Below are 14890 nucleotides of genomic sequence, written 5' to 3'. Positions count from 1 at the left end.
TGGAGGTCATTTTGCAGGGCTCTGGCAGTGCTCTTCCAGTTCCTCCTTGCACAAAGGTGGAGGTAGCGGTCCTGCTGCTGGGTTGTTGCCTTTCTACGGCCTCCTCCACGTCTCCTGGTGTACTTGCCTGTCTCCTGATACCGCCTCCAGCCTCTGGACACTACGCTGACAGACACAGCAAACTTTCTTGTCACAGCTCGCATTGATGTGCCATCCTGGATGAGCTACACTACCTGAGCAACTTCTGTGGGTTGCAGAGTCCATCTCATGCTACCACGAGTGTAAAAGCACAGCCAACATTCAAAAGTGACAAAAACATCAGCCAGAAAGCATTGGTACTGAGATGTGATCTGTGGTCCCCACCTGCAGAAACACTCCTTTATTGAGGGTGTCTTGATAATTGCCAATAATTTCCATCTATTGTCTATTCCATTTGCACAACAGCATGTGACATTGATTGTCAATCATTGTTGCTTCCTAAGTGGACAGTTTGATTTCACAGAAGTATGATTTACTTGGAGTTATATTCTGTTAAGTGTTCCCTTTATTTTTTGAGCAGTGTAGTATGGTTGGGTAGTAGTTAATAATTTCTGTATATTTTATATATATAATAGAATATAATTTATATATATTTCGCATTTATAGATCGATATTTTGATAGATATTTTCTTATATCTTATTATGCATTTATACTATGATCTCATATAATCGTGTTATACTTCATGCTTCACTGTTCTCTGTGGTGTCCTCATTGGCCGTATCAATCTGTGCTCCATGACGCGCGGTCACGTGGTTTCCCACGTGCTTGCGGCATGATGGATCATATGACGCGTTTGCCATAGATGCGGCGGTGTAGCAATGATTGCCATGTGTCATGCCACGCCCTCCCCACACCCATTGGCCGAGAGACTACTCACCCCCTTTTCTATTGGCTCAAGGGCCCTTTTTAAACCTTACCCACCTACACTGACGCCACCTCTTGATGAAGGCAGCTGTGCCGAAACGCGTATGAGGGTGAGCGCAATTGAGGGGCGTGTTCACATCCACTGGCTGTAAGTATTCTATAGGATTCATGCTACACTCTTTTTGCTGCCGTTCTTTAATCTTTTTTCCTACTTAGGTGCATTTTCTAGGCTTTAATATGTATTAGGATAAACTTTTACCCTGTAGCCTAAGAGTCAGGTCACTCATACCCTTATAAAGATCTGCTGTCCCCGGTATGAGCTATCTATATTAGTCCCTATATATAGACAGCCGTGTGACTAACCTCTTATATAGCAACTACTTCTGACCTACCTCATAAGCACCTGCACTTTTACTGAATGCTTCTCTGCATTTTAACAATATATTCTTATTTTTTGGCAGCCCAATTACGTATTTACATCAGAAAAGAATCATGTTAATTTGTCTCATGCTCCTCATTAGTGCTCCTCCATTGTTTTACTATTAACTGTCTCTGTTTCTGCGATTCATATTTTTTTCTGTATAAATTATAATTAATAACATTTTGTAATTTTTTCACTATTATATGGGACTCTGACTTGAAGTTTTTTCCTCTTGTTTCTTATGTATGGAGGAGCATGTGGGGCCCATTATACTGTATACTGGTTGGCCCACGACGTTGTCAAAGTTTTCATGTTGTGAGTTTTACATTCCTGATGTAGAATCAGTCTGGGTAAATGTACACGGACATGGCAATAATGGAAAGCTGCTAACTGGAGTTTGCTACAAGCCTCCTAATATAGCTGAACACGTAGAGGAGGAAATGCTGCAACAAATTAAAAAGGCAACAAAAACAAGTCATGGTGAAAAGTGTTGGATCCCTTGAAATTGTTCCAGAAAATGAAGTACTTCTCCCAGAAAATTATTGCAATTACATGTTTTGTTATACACGTTTATTTCATTCGCGTGTATTGGAACAACACAAAAAAACAGAGAAAAAAAAGGCAAATTGAACATCATTACACACAAAATAGGCTGGACAAAAGTGTTGGCACCTTGCCAAAATTGTGGGTAAACAACTTTGTTTCAAGCATGTGTAGCTTGTTCAAACGCAACTGTGGCAAGTAACAGGTGTGGGCAATATGAAAATCACAACTAAAACTAGATAAAAAAGGGAGAGGTTGATTCAATCTTTGCATTGTGTGCACATGTATGCCACACTAAGCATGAAGAAAACAGAAAGAGGAGAAGAGAACTGTCTGAGGACTTGAGAACCAAAATTGTTGAAAAATATCAACAATTTCAAGGTTATAAGTCCATCTTTAGGGATCCGCATGTTCCTTTGCCCAAGGTGCGCAGCATAATCAATAAATTTACAACCCATACAGTCAAATATAGTGGAGGTTCAAAGGTGTTTTGGGGTTGTTTTGCTGCCTCTGGCACTAGGTGCCTTGCCTGTGTGCAAGACATCATGAAATCTGAAGATTAGCTTTAGTGCCTAGTGTCAGAAAGCTGGGTTTGCGTCCTAGGTCATGGGTCTTCATACTTTACTTTCCCCTTGTTGACAGTGTTTTGCAGCCTCCCCTCTGGTTCCTCAGGAGGTATGAGAAACTCCTCAACGGCTTATTAGGGAGTTAGGTCTGTGGTGGCGTTTTTAGTTGTGCAGCTAGGGCCTTTCTTGTCTGTACAGAGACTAGTTGTGTGTAGTTGCAGCATTCTCCCCTGTGTGGGTTCTCCGGTGGTTATCAAGATGCGCTTTCTGGTTAAAACATTTCCCACAATCTGAACATGAAAAAGGCTTCGCCCCTGTGTGGGTTCTCTGGTGCTTATCAAAATCAGATTTCTGGTTAAAACATTTTCCATATTCTGAACATGGAAAAAGCTTCTCCCCTGTGTGAGTTCTCTGATGTTTGATAAGAGTTGATTTGTCAGTAAAACATTTCCCACATTCTGAACATGGAAAAGGCTTCTCCCCTGTGTGAGTTCTCTGATGTTTGATAAGAGTTGAGTTCTGTGTAAAACATTTCCCACATTCTGAACATGAAAATGGCTTCTCCCCTGTGTGAGTTTTGTGATGTTTGATAAGAGTTGAGTTCTCTGTAAAACATTTCCCACATTCTGAACATGGAAAAGGTTTCTCCACTGTGTGGGTTCTCTGATGTGCGATAAGATTTGATTTCTGTACAAAACATTTCCCACATTCTGAACATGGAAAAGGCTTCTCCCCTGTGTGAGTTCTCTGATGTGTGATAAGAGTTGAGTTCTGTGTAAAACATTTCCCACATTCTGAACATGAAAATGGCTTGTCTCCTGTGTGAGTTCGCAGATGGTTGATAAGAGTTGATTTCTTTGTAAAACATTTTCCACATTCTGAACATGGAAAAGGCTTGTCCCCTGTGTGAGTTCTCTGATGTTTGATAAGATATGATTTCTGTACAAAACATTTCCCACAATCTGAACATGAAAAAGGCTTCTCCACTGTGTGGGTTCTCTGATGTGCGATAAGATTTGATTTCTGTACAAAACATTTCCCACATTCTGAACAGGAAAATGGCTTCTCTCCTGTGTGAGTTATCTGGTGCCTAACAAGATTTGATTTCTGATTAAAACATCTCCCACACTTGGAGCAAGAAAATCTATTCTTCGCTGTGTGAATTTTTTGATGTTTAAGAAAAGACTTTTTGAGAGGAAAACTATTTCTATATTCTGAATGTGAAAATGTCTTCTTTGCATTAGGAGCAGTTTGTTTTTTAATGCTTATTTTGTGACTATGATTTTCCTTAGTACTCAGTAATGAATCAGAAGACAGGACCTGTTTCATAGGATCAGATGACAGATCTTTGCTGTGAAGGGATGATGGTAAATCTGGAGAAATGTCATTCACTTCAATTGTATCCTCTGGGATCTGAAAACTGTCTGATTTGAAAATTGAAGATGTCAGCTGTCCCTCTGATCTCCGGGTACAGACATCTGCCAAGAATAAAACCAATTATTATTTTTTAATAAAAAAGCCTTGAATTTTATATTTTTGAACATTTCTACTTAAACTGTCTGTAAAAAAAGGCAAGTTATATAAAAAAAAATTCACTTATTCACCAGGACAATGACCATCTAATAGAAAACCTCATAGCATGAACCAGTGGAGCGTGGTGTTCAACTGTTTGTTCATTCTGCCTCCCCAATATGGAGTAAAAGGCACAGGCTCTGTCCAGCCACTAAGGTTAGGGTGCCTGGGACCAGTAGTACCATCCAGTCTGGCGGTATGGGTGTGTGTGTGTTCTGTCCAGCTGGAGTAATCTACTCCCTGCTTCAGCCATTTGGAAAGCACCGCACCCTACTAAAGCTGGAAGCATATTGCCGGAAGCTGCCAGATCCAGCCTTGTTCTCCTCTGGTTCAGTCCTCTGCGCTCAGCTCCCGGCTTGTGTATTTGGTTCCTGTTGTGACCTCGGCCCGTTTACTGACTACTCTTGTGTCTTCTGATTTTGTACTTTCTCTGCCCTCCTGGTTGTGACCCGGCTACCTGACTATTCTTCTTCCCATCTCACTCCACAGAACAGCAGGTAACACTGTGGCCCAAGCCTAGGGGTCTCTGTGTAAGTCCAGATCCATGTAGAGGGGTTAAAGGGTGATGAGCAAAGTAATTTGAGAAATCTGTAAACAGGGTAGCTAGTGACAAGCCTGTTCGTGGTGGCCATCTTTTGAGCTGCCAGGTGACCATGAACAGTGCCCCCAATACACTGTGTCTGCGAACTATTCCAGGAAAATCTGCATTCCTAATAGCTAAATGGCGCTCCTTCCCTTCTTACCCTGCCATGTGCCCAGACAGTAGTGTACAACCGTATATAGGGGATTGTCAGATTCAAGAGAAGTTGGAAATAATTTGTAAGGTCCATTTGTCTCCTATTATCCTTTGTGAAGAATTCCAGAATTATCACCACATAAAGTGACACACGTCAGATTTGAAAAATGGGGCCGATTAGAAACATAAAACTGTCTGCGGGAAGGGGTTAAATCAGAGGATTACTGAAGTCAAAAACTGTGAGTATAGACAATAACATCTACTGAAATGATCAAACTCAACAGTCTCCATCAGAGAAAAATGAGTAACTAATGGTGAAACCTCTCTGGGGTAATTAGAGCCTGGGGCTCGGTGGCTCTTGGCAATCTAAACTATCGTAAGGGACAATATTTTCTGTCACATGAGTGTCAAGAAGAAATATTAGACATTTAAAGTGAAGTTTTTTACAATACTGCAGAGCTGAGGGGTCTTAAATTTAGATCTCTGGCATTTGGAAGAGGCAATGGAGATCTTTTTGAAAGACGACCAGGGAGACAAAGACTCACATAAGTGAGGCCGGCCGATCCCACCACAATCAGACTATCATACAGAATGAACGTGTAAAAAAAGAAAGAATATATAAACATGTAACATCCCCAACAACAATGTATGAGGGGAGAAATCCAACACTAAACCGGAGTCGCACTCATTTATGGTGGACCATTGGAGGTATGATGAGTCCTGACCAGAAGAGTAGAGAAAGTATTAGTGCCCCCATTTCAGGAGAGATTGTGCAGGAATCTGAATTTCTTAGGATTGAAAATATAATGGAATTTCTGATTAGTGTTGAGTGAATTTGTTCAGCATTTCAAATTTGGGTTCGTGTTCGGGGTTCCGGCTAGTTCGCACCAAAAAAATCGGCTCTACCCACGAACATCCCTGATTTGCCACGCTGTCACGCAGATGTGCGCAAACAAGCCGGAACCCCGAACACGAACCAGAATTTGAAATGCCGAACAAATTCACTCAACACTATTGATGACGTGTAGTGAATCCATGAAACCAGGGCTCGAGCCATGCCACCACATCTCCTGCAGGCGTGAATAGATGTATATTACAGCCATCAGCCACGCACAGCTTAGAGATATATCATGGCACAGGTGTAATGTTTTTTGTGTAGGTTATCGCAATCCTGCTTGAAGTTAGTTGGTTTTAAAAGAAATTGAAAAGTCAGGATAAAGGGAAACTCTGTTATTGTACAGAAATTCACACTTGTCCCTCACTGCACATTTAATGTTATCGATCATAAAAGTGAAGTTTGGCCAGAAAGACTGGACCTGGTCTTGTAGGGACCATATGAGAACATTCAGCATAACAGAAGGGAGAGAAGGTAGATTCATCCAATAATATATCAGGGATCTAGGAAGCCAACAGCATCATTACCCTCCGCTTTCTCTTACAGGCTCATTATAATATTTTTCTACAAGTGATTTTCTCACTTGTCAGTACTTTCTACGTACGCTGTCATTTGGCTTTGCAGTTTACAGATCTGGGCAGGTAATGGTCAGCGTCTACTAATCCCAGGGGGTAGGTGGATCCTCCAGGTTGTAAGTTCTACAGAAAAGGTCTTTCACAATTACACAAAGTAAATTGAATATTTTTGGACGGAGGAGAATGCTTTGGTCTAGTGGCAAAATGGTGATCACACTATTGTGATACGGCCGGACTACACGACTGATAAAGCAGCCACAGCCGGTGACTGAGAAGAATCTGTGACTTCTCTGCATTTAGTGGTTACTACTCACCTGGGTAGTCATATGTAGGAATCTCCTCTTTACACCGCTCATCACCCCTCACATATGTCTCTGTAGTATTAATATGGGTCAGATCTTCACCCTGAAACAAATATTATAAAAGTCACAGACAGATGGAGAAGTCACATCTATGATCAGCTCTAATCCTGCCATCTCCACCGGTCTCATTACACAAATCTAAAACATATTAATGGTGGATAAAACAAGACTGAGCACAAGACCTTCACAGCCGTCTACACATCATAGGGGAGATCTCATGACACCTTCTCTCCATCTACCTGATGATCCTGAGGAACATTGGGATCTTCTTGTTTACAGTCCTGTGGAAGAAGAGGATGGGGACATCTCTCTGGTGTTGTCCTCTTACTGGATAGATCTGGAGGAAACACATACAGGACTGAATTCATTCTTTACATACAGATAATTATAGGCCGTGTGTATTTAGTCCTGTCTATTACCTGGTGATGTGAGGGGCTGGGGAACCTCCATCATGATGTCCCTGTACAGATCTTTGTGTCCTTCTAAATACTCCCACTCCTCCATGGAGAAATAGACGGTGACATCCTGACACCTTATAGGAACCTGACACATACAATGATACCGTCATCCCCCGATCCCTCCATAGCGTTACTGTATAATGTCCCAGCATTCCCAGCAGTGTCACCTCTCCAGTCAGAAGCTCAATCATCTTGTAGGTGAGTTCTAGGATCTTCTGGTCATTGATGTCCTCATGTATCAGGGGGTGAGGTGGAGGCCCCATGATTAATCTCTGGTTATGGAGAGACACCTTAATAAATCTCACTACAGACATTTCCAGAGTCCTCACCTCTCCAGTTCTGTCCATCTGTTATTCCCATAGATAAGAATGATGTAATGTGACGTCATCAGAATCTCTCACCTCTCCAGTAAGCCGGAAGAGGATCTCTAGGGCGAGGTGTAATATCCTCTCCACCATCTTGTCACTGTCCATATCCATCTTTGATAGGTAAATCAGGAAAATTTTCTTATATAGACGATCTTCACAGAGAGGATCCAGTATTGTAGAGACCTGAACAAGAAGAAGATGAGCCGATGTAACATCATAAAAATCCTGTATAATAATATAATTACTGGAGATAATAAGGGGAAACATATGAGGAGATTTATTATTTATTTAGTTTTTTCTTTACATCTAGTAATAAAACCTGTATATTTTAGGCCACAGACAACAAGCAATTTCTTCCTTGAAGTCGGCAGCTGAATACGTTTCTCATAGACTCACCTTCCATAACGCTAATTCTCGTCTCATTTTCCGTCACTGGAATTGGCATTAGCAATAATGCAGGAGATATTTATTTCACGTGACATGAGAAATAACTACTTCATGATGAGGAAACATCTACTATGGATCTAAAACCATATTTGGAGACAGTCCGTCACTGACTACATCACCACTGGCCGTCTGTATGAATGTTTCCAGTCTTCCCCGAACTGTAATCTTCTATCAAGTTAGATCTCATGTCTGATTCACACACAGAAGTTTGAGGCTTTTATAAAAGCGGTTTTGTTTGCAAAAATGCCGCGGACAGAAATTATTTGATACTAAAGTCTACATGTACAGTGTATTATGGGTTTCATTTCTAACCTTAGGCCTTCCTATATTACAAGAAAAAAAACAGAAAAAAAGCAGATATTAAAAGGTTTCAAAAGAAAATTTGCACCAACAATTCTTGTAAAAAGAAAAAAACATGCAAAAAGCAGAAGACACATTGTGTAATTTTTTAACATGTTATGAACTCTTTTGGGCACCAGAACATAGATGTACACCTCAGGGATGGCACAGGTGCGGCTGCAATAAAATCCCTGGCAGTTTAACCACTTGCTCCTGCAAAAAGCAAACATGGCATCTAAGAAGGTGTGACAGAGTTCGGCTGAATGCCCTCCTCCCCCAAGTACTGGGCCTGTAATGTACAAAAGTCTATTAGGCTGGGCCAGAGGCAACGTTCCATAACTTACTTTTTAACGCCTCCATAAACATTAGACTAAAGTTACATGGAAGCTCTGATTTTGGTCGACTATATAATGTATTTGGGGACCTCCCTACAGATGCAGTCAGTCATACAAACCACAGGAAAGCTGGAGTATTTGTGTATGGGGGAGTCTGGAGAGATAGCCATCTGCCAAATGATCATTCAGCCAACACTTATCTCATGTGTATGGGGCAGTTAGTATTACACTGACAGGCAGTGATAATACACGGCACTACAGTAGTACAGTCCATCACCTGAGCAATCAAAGGCTTCTGTGTTGTATGATCGCACTAATGAGAGTTATTTAAAAAAGCTTATAAAAACGTTTAAAAAAAGGTTTAAAGTGAAAATATCACAGTTTTAGCAAAAATAAATATTTGTCACTATAGGGAAAACATGCATATAATGAGAAAATGGAGAGGGAGGTCAGCTCACTGTTTATTTAATGCACCTTGTCTGAAGAACACCGCATGGAGCCGCCCTGGTCAGGGACTGTGAAGACCTGAGGTCTCCTGTGGACGTAACACTACTCAAACAACACAGGGTGAGGGTAAAACAGCATGGCAATACTTTATTGAACTACAAAGCGGACATTAAACACACAGAACAGTCCCAGCAAATACCCAAGATGGTACAACATTACACAGTCTCACCCTTCCTTCTCCGCCCACCTGGGATAGAACAGCTGCGACTTTGGAGACTCCCAGGGCCGACTACCTCAACCAGTGGCCCTCCGCTTCTGGCAGACCCGCACAGAGAGAAGGTAGCGGCAAGCATAGGAAGTCAACAGTCCATCGAGGTACAAGACCAGGAGACCCCATGGTCCCATCCTGGCCTCTTCGAGAGTTTCCATGGGACCAGGCGACCGGTTGGTCCCTCCTGGCAGCTCCAAATGTCTCCATGGGTTCTAGGTGACCGGTGGGTCCCTCCTAGCAACACCAAAACAGCATATCCATGGGGCCAAGTGACTTTTTCGTCCTCTCCTGGACTTCCCAAAAGTATCCATGGTCTCTTTGATGGTTAATGGAGCAGATCTGAATCTTTCCAGTCAGGGCTGATACCCTTAGACTAGAATCATGTAGAATACAGATCTGTGTCTCTTTAGATGCCATGCAATCCATCTACTTTCCTGAAGAATGTCTCCTATTCTCCTTCCAAAGTCCTTCTGATATTCCTTGATTCTCTGTCCCAAGTGTCATTCTGTCTACAGCACTACATACATCCCTGGTTATATTTACATCTGTGTGAGGTTATAAAGCCCAGGTAAAAGAGGTGAACGTGCAGGGATCACCTATCATTGTTTGAGCTAATCTATTTACATAGTTGGTATCACAGGGGCTGTTGTAAATAAACTTTCAGCTGACTTAGTACAATTTGTCATTAGCACAGTAAACATGATTGTTTCCAAACGAATAGAATTCAGCATTCAGGGTTATACAAATACTATGACCTTTTTGATCAGCAAGAGAAATACAGCCCTTGACGAAGCTACTGTTGTAGCGATACGCGAAGGGCTTACCTCTCTACAGTGGACTCCCTCCGTAGGCATCTATGCCCTACGTGTATCGCTACTACAGTATGTTAGTCAGGGGTCGTATGTTTTTTAACCACTTGTGTGTCCCTACATGAAATAAAGTTGCTATTGTATTTATTATTTGTAGTAATTCTTATTATTTTTGGATGTGCATTATCTCACTGTGCAAGCTTTTCTCTACCTCTTCTTTATGTGCTTTGTTGCACAGTTACCATTGCCCCCCGTATCATATTTCAGTGATTTAGATTGTGTGGTGCCGACTGCCAAATATCTTAATAGATTAATGTCTTCTAATACATTTTTTTAGCGAACCTGACGTGCATCCCACGTATTGTAGTTAACTCTCTATACACTCTATTAAATAAATGACCCCTATAGTGTTACAATTGATGAAATTGTGTATTGCAAATTGCTGTACCGTTAGATTTTCTTCAAACGTGTCGGTTTTATTAACATAGTTGCATGCTTTACAGGGTGTATGGCCACATTTAAAAAAACCCTTATAGGATAACCAAGTTACATTGCGTTTGATATTAGTTTCTTGCTTATTCCGCCTGGTGTAGAAGCCTTTTTGGATCCAAAACTCAAACAAAATATGCAAAAGAATTTACAAAGTCTGGAGGATGCCATCTCAGACATCAAAAAAACTACCATATTTTCCGGCGTATAAGACGCTGGGTGTCATCTTATAGGGCGTATACCCTTATAGTCCGAATGTTGGGGGAGGAGGGGGTATATATATATATGATGTGTGGGGTATGGGGGGAGCGGTAGCCACGGAGGAGCGGGGCACCGGAGGCAGCAGCCGCCTGCTGCTGCCTACACTGTCCCCACTGCTAAAGAAAATGAATGTTCACTGCTCCCCACGCCCATGGGGCGTGGGGAGCACTGAATATTCATGCTTCTTAATAGCGGCACACAGTGTAGCCGCGCTGCGGCTCCTGCTGCTACCGGAATCGCCTGTGCCCGCTGTTAAAGGGCATGAATATTCAACCTCTCTCCACGCCCATGGGCGTGGGGAGGGATGAATATTCATGCCCTTTAATAGCGGACACATGCGATCGCCCGGCAGTAGCAGGAGCCGTGCTGCGGCTCCGCTGTGTGCCGGCTATGAAGGAGCATGAAGTCACTGCTCCCCGCGCACACAGTCCTGGTCGTGGGGAGCAGTGACTTCCGGCAGCTGATCTCTCCTTGGGAGCCGCACATGGCAGTGATGTCATGCGCAGCTCACATGGCGAGATCAGTGCAGGCAGACAGGATGCAGCGCTGGAGGAGAGAGAAGAGAGGTGAGTAGGAGTGTTTATTTTTTTTTATGTGCAGCCTGATGGGGATTAGGGGGACCATGCATACCAAAATAAGGATGAGGGGTGAATATTCATGCCCTTTAATAGCGGACACATGCGATCGCCCGGCAGTAGCAGGAGCCGTGCTGCGGCTCCGCTGTGTGCCGGCTATGAAGGAGCATGAAGTCACTGCTCCCCGCGCACACAGTCCTGGTCGTGGGGAGCAGTGACTTCCGGCAGCTGATCTCTCCTTGGGAGCCGCACATGGCAGTGATGTCATGCGCAGCTCACATGGCGAGATCAGTGCAGGCAGACAGGATGCAGCGCTGGAGGAGAGAGAAGAGAGGTGAGTAGGAGTGTTTATTTTTTTTTATGTGCAGCCTGATGGGGATTAGGGGGACCATGCATACCAAAATAAGGATGAGGGGTCATACATAACAGGATAAAGATGAGGGGGGGGCATACATAACAGGATAAAGATGAGGGGGCCATACATGCCAGGATAAGGATGAGGGACTATACATACCAGGATAAGGATGAGGGACCATACATACCAGGATAAGGATGAGGGACCATACATACCAGGATAAGGATGAGGGGTGCCATGCATACCAGGACAGGGATGAGGGGTGCCATGTATACCAGGATAGGGATTAGGGGTGCCATGCATGCCAGGACAGGGATGAGGGGTGCCATACATACCAGGATAGGGATGAGGGGTGCCATGCATACAGGACAGGGATGAGGGGAGCCATGCATACCAGGATAGGGATGAGGAATGCCATTCATACTAGGATAAGGATGAGGGGTGCCATGCATACCAGGATGGAGGGATGACAGGCATACCAGGATGGGGATGGGGGCCACGTATAAAAGGAAGGGGGTGGGCATATAAAACAGGATGGGGGATATTGTCAGAATTGAGGGACATTACCCCTATACCAGTGTTAGCAGAAGACCCCCTTCCCCCTTAAAAGTGCATCGTGAACACATTTTTTGCTTACATTTTTTTTCTATTTTCCTCCTCTAAAACCTAGGTGCGTCTTATAGTCCAAAAAGTCATAAGTTACTTACCGGTAACGGGATTTTTCGGAGACCATGACGGCACCACGAGAGAGGGAATCCGCCCACCAAGGACAGGAAACCTACAGGCTTAAAAGGGGGCGGCCCTCCCACTCGCCTCAGTTTGGATTACAGAGCATTGAGAGGACCGCCGGGTTAGTAGACATAGCAACACAATCATGAAACAGTATTTCTATACAACACCAGTATGTGAGAAAAAAATGATTGATAATAGATTAGAGGTGCTCCCAAAAGGTGAAGGGAGGGAATATAAGGGTGCCGTCATGGTCTCCGAAAAATCCCGTTACCAGTAAGTTTCTTATGACTTTATCGGTCGACCATGACGGTACCACGAGAGAATTGCATAGATGAAGAAGTCTAGGGAGGGACCACCGCCTGGAGCACCCTTCTCCCAAATGTGAGGTCAGACGAACCACCCAAATCCAGTCTATAGTGCCTATAGAAGGTAGATGGGGAAGACCAGGTAGCCGCCTTACATATGTCCTCCATCGAGACGCCAGACTTCTCTGCCCATGAGGTTGCCACCGCCCGGGTAGAGTGAGCCTTCAATCCCTGTGGCGCTTCCTCCCCGCTGGAAACATAGGCAAGAGTAATGGCCTCCCTGATCCACCTAGCTATGATGGATCTAGAGACCTTGAGCCCTTTCCTAACCCCCTGGTAAGAAACAAATAAGGAACTATCTTTCCTGAAGGGCTGGGTGATTGAAAGGTACCTAATCACACATCTTCTCACGTCTAAGGCATGAAACTCTGCTTCTTCTTGATTACTTGGATTCGGACAGAATGAGGGTAGTATTGCTTCCCGTTTCCACAGACTCCAGGAAGTTACTTTAGGGAGGTATGCTGGATCCGCTCTAAGAATTATTCTATCGTCCAGGACCTGAGTGAAGGGAGGGCCCGCGGACAAAGCCTGAATATCACCAATCCTTCTAGCTGATGTTAGGGCTACTAGAAGCGCTGTTTTGAGGGAAATAGATCTAAGGGACGCTGAATCTATTGGCTCAAAGGGTGACCCAGATAACGCTTTTAGAACTAAATTCAGGTCCCAGGGTACAAAATTAGTCTTGATAACCGGCCTGGATCTACCTACCGCCTTTATGAAGCGAGAAACCCAATAATTTCCGGCCAGATCACAGTTATACAGAGCACCCAACGCCGACACTTGGACCTTAAGGGTGCTTGTTGCCAACCCCAACTCGAGGCCCCCCCTGTAAGAATTCTAAAATTTTCCCAATTGGCGCTCCTTCACCCACTGTAGAATTAGAGAAAGAATTTTTTTTTTTCCAAACTCTAGCGTAAATCCTGGTGGTGACAGGTTTCCTACTACGCAACAGAGTAGCCACTAGACCCCGGGAGAATCCTTTTTGCTCTAACAGGGACCTCTCAAATTCCACACCGTCAGGTGGAGGCCAGGAGCCTGAGGGTGGAGTATTGGACCCTGGCTGAGGAGATCCGGAACTCCGGGTAGGACCCAAGGATCTGAGATGGACATGTTCCTCAGGCATGAGAACCAGGGTCTTTTGGGCCAGAAGGGGCCGATCAAGAGGACCTTCGCTTTGTCCTCTCTGATCTTTCTTAGAACCATAGATAGGAGATTTAACGGTGGGAAGACATACGCCAGACTGAAATTCCAGGGTATTTGGAGAGCGTCTACCGCCAGGGGCCTTTCTCTCGGATCTAGGGAGCAAAAGAGTTTTGCCTTCCGATTTAGCTTTGTGGCGAAGAGATCCACCACCGGAAGACCCCATTTTTGGACTATCTGGGAAAAAATGTCCTGCTTTAGCTCCCATTCGCCCTGCCTTAAAGAATGATGGCTTAAAAAGTCTGCCTTTATATTTTCTCTCCCTTTGATGTAGAGGGCTGTTAAGGAGAGGAGATGGCCTTCCGAGATTTGAAAGAGATGATCCGTTACTTCCATTAGTGATCCAGCACGAGTACCCCCTTGATGGTTCACGTAAGCCACCGCTATGTTATTGTCTGACAAGATCCTAACGTTCTCTTTGTGAAGGAACGGTAAGAAATGCCCAACCGCTTTATCTACTGCTAGTAGTTCCTTAGTATTGGAGGAAAGAGTTTTCTCAGCGTCTGACCAGGACCCCTGGGCAACCATATCCCCCAGGTGGGCTCCCCATCCATGAGAGCTTGCATCAGTTGTAATTATTTTAGATATTTTAAACACCCAGGGAACACCTCGAGACAGGTTTTCCAAGTTCACCCACCACTGTAAAGAGTCCACATTTAACAAGACCTCATTATGCAATACGTCCCATTGTAAGACCCTGGAGTGGTATTGTGCCCACATAACCCCCGGAAGGCAAGATGATAGGGTACCCAGCAAGGACATTGCAGCCCTAAGGGACATGACTGGGTTTGAAAGTGCTCTTTCCACCAGCATTTTAACCCTCTGTTTCTTTGCTTCTGGAAGGAAACATATCTGGAGGTCTGAA

The 14890-nt window shown here is 43.9% G+C and overlaps 2 protein-coding genes across 3 annotated transcripts in view; one reads left to right on the top strand and one right to left on the bottom strand.

Moving 5' to 3' along the window:
• Positions 1 to 14890, top strand: part of LOC141171898 (uncharacterized) — an 819676-nt gene that overhangs the window by 705675 nt on the left and 99111 nt on the right. The window lies entirely within an intron of this gene.
• The window catches only part of LOC141171896 (uncharacterized), a 31964-nt gene continuing 19028 nt past the window's right edge, over positions 1955 to 14890 (bottom strand). Inside the window, exons 2-7 of one of the 2 annotated variants that reach the window (XM_073655530.1) lie at positions 7434 to 7583; positions 7200 to 7304; positions 6994 to 7117; positions 6814 to 6911; positions 6527 to 6617; positions 1955 to 3912 (exon numbers count right to left, since the gene is read on the bottom strand). In XM_073655530.1, the coding sequence (XP_073511631.1) occupies positions 2636 to 3912; positions 6527 to 6617; positions 6814 to 6911; positions 6994 to 7117; positions 7200 to 7304; positions 7434 to 7511 (1773 nt within the window). In that variant the 5' untranslated portion in view covers positions 7512 to 7583 and the 3' untranslated portion in view covers positions 1955 to 2635. Of the gene's footprint in view, positions 3913 to 6526; positions 6618 to 6813; positions 6912 to 6993; positions 7118 to 7199; positions 7305 to 7433; positions 7591 to 14890 lie in introns of those variants that run through there. The other variant, XM_073655531.1, reaches the window with a different exon arrangement.

This window comes from Phyllobates terribilis, unplaced genomic scaffold (genome assembly GCF_046119375.1).
Source record: "Phyllobates terribilis strain yellow unplaced genomic scaffold, ASM4611937v1 Scaffold_12__6_contigs__length_324123572, whole genome shotgun sequence".
In the NCBI taxonomy this organism is placed as follows: Eukaryota; Metazoa; Chordata; class Amphibia; order Anura; family Dendrobatidae; genus Phyllobates; species Phyllobates terribilis.
Note: the sequence above shows the minus strand (reverse complement) of the source record. Positions and strands in the feature narration are given on the sequence as shown.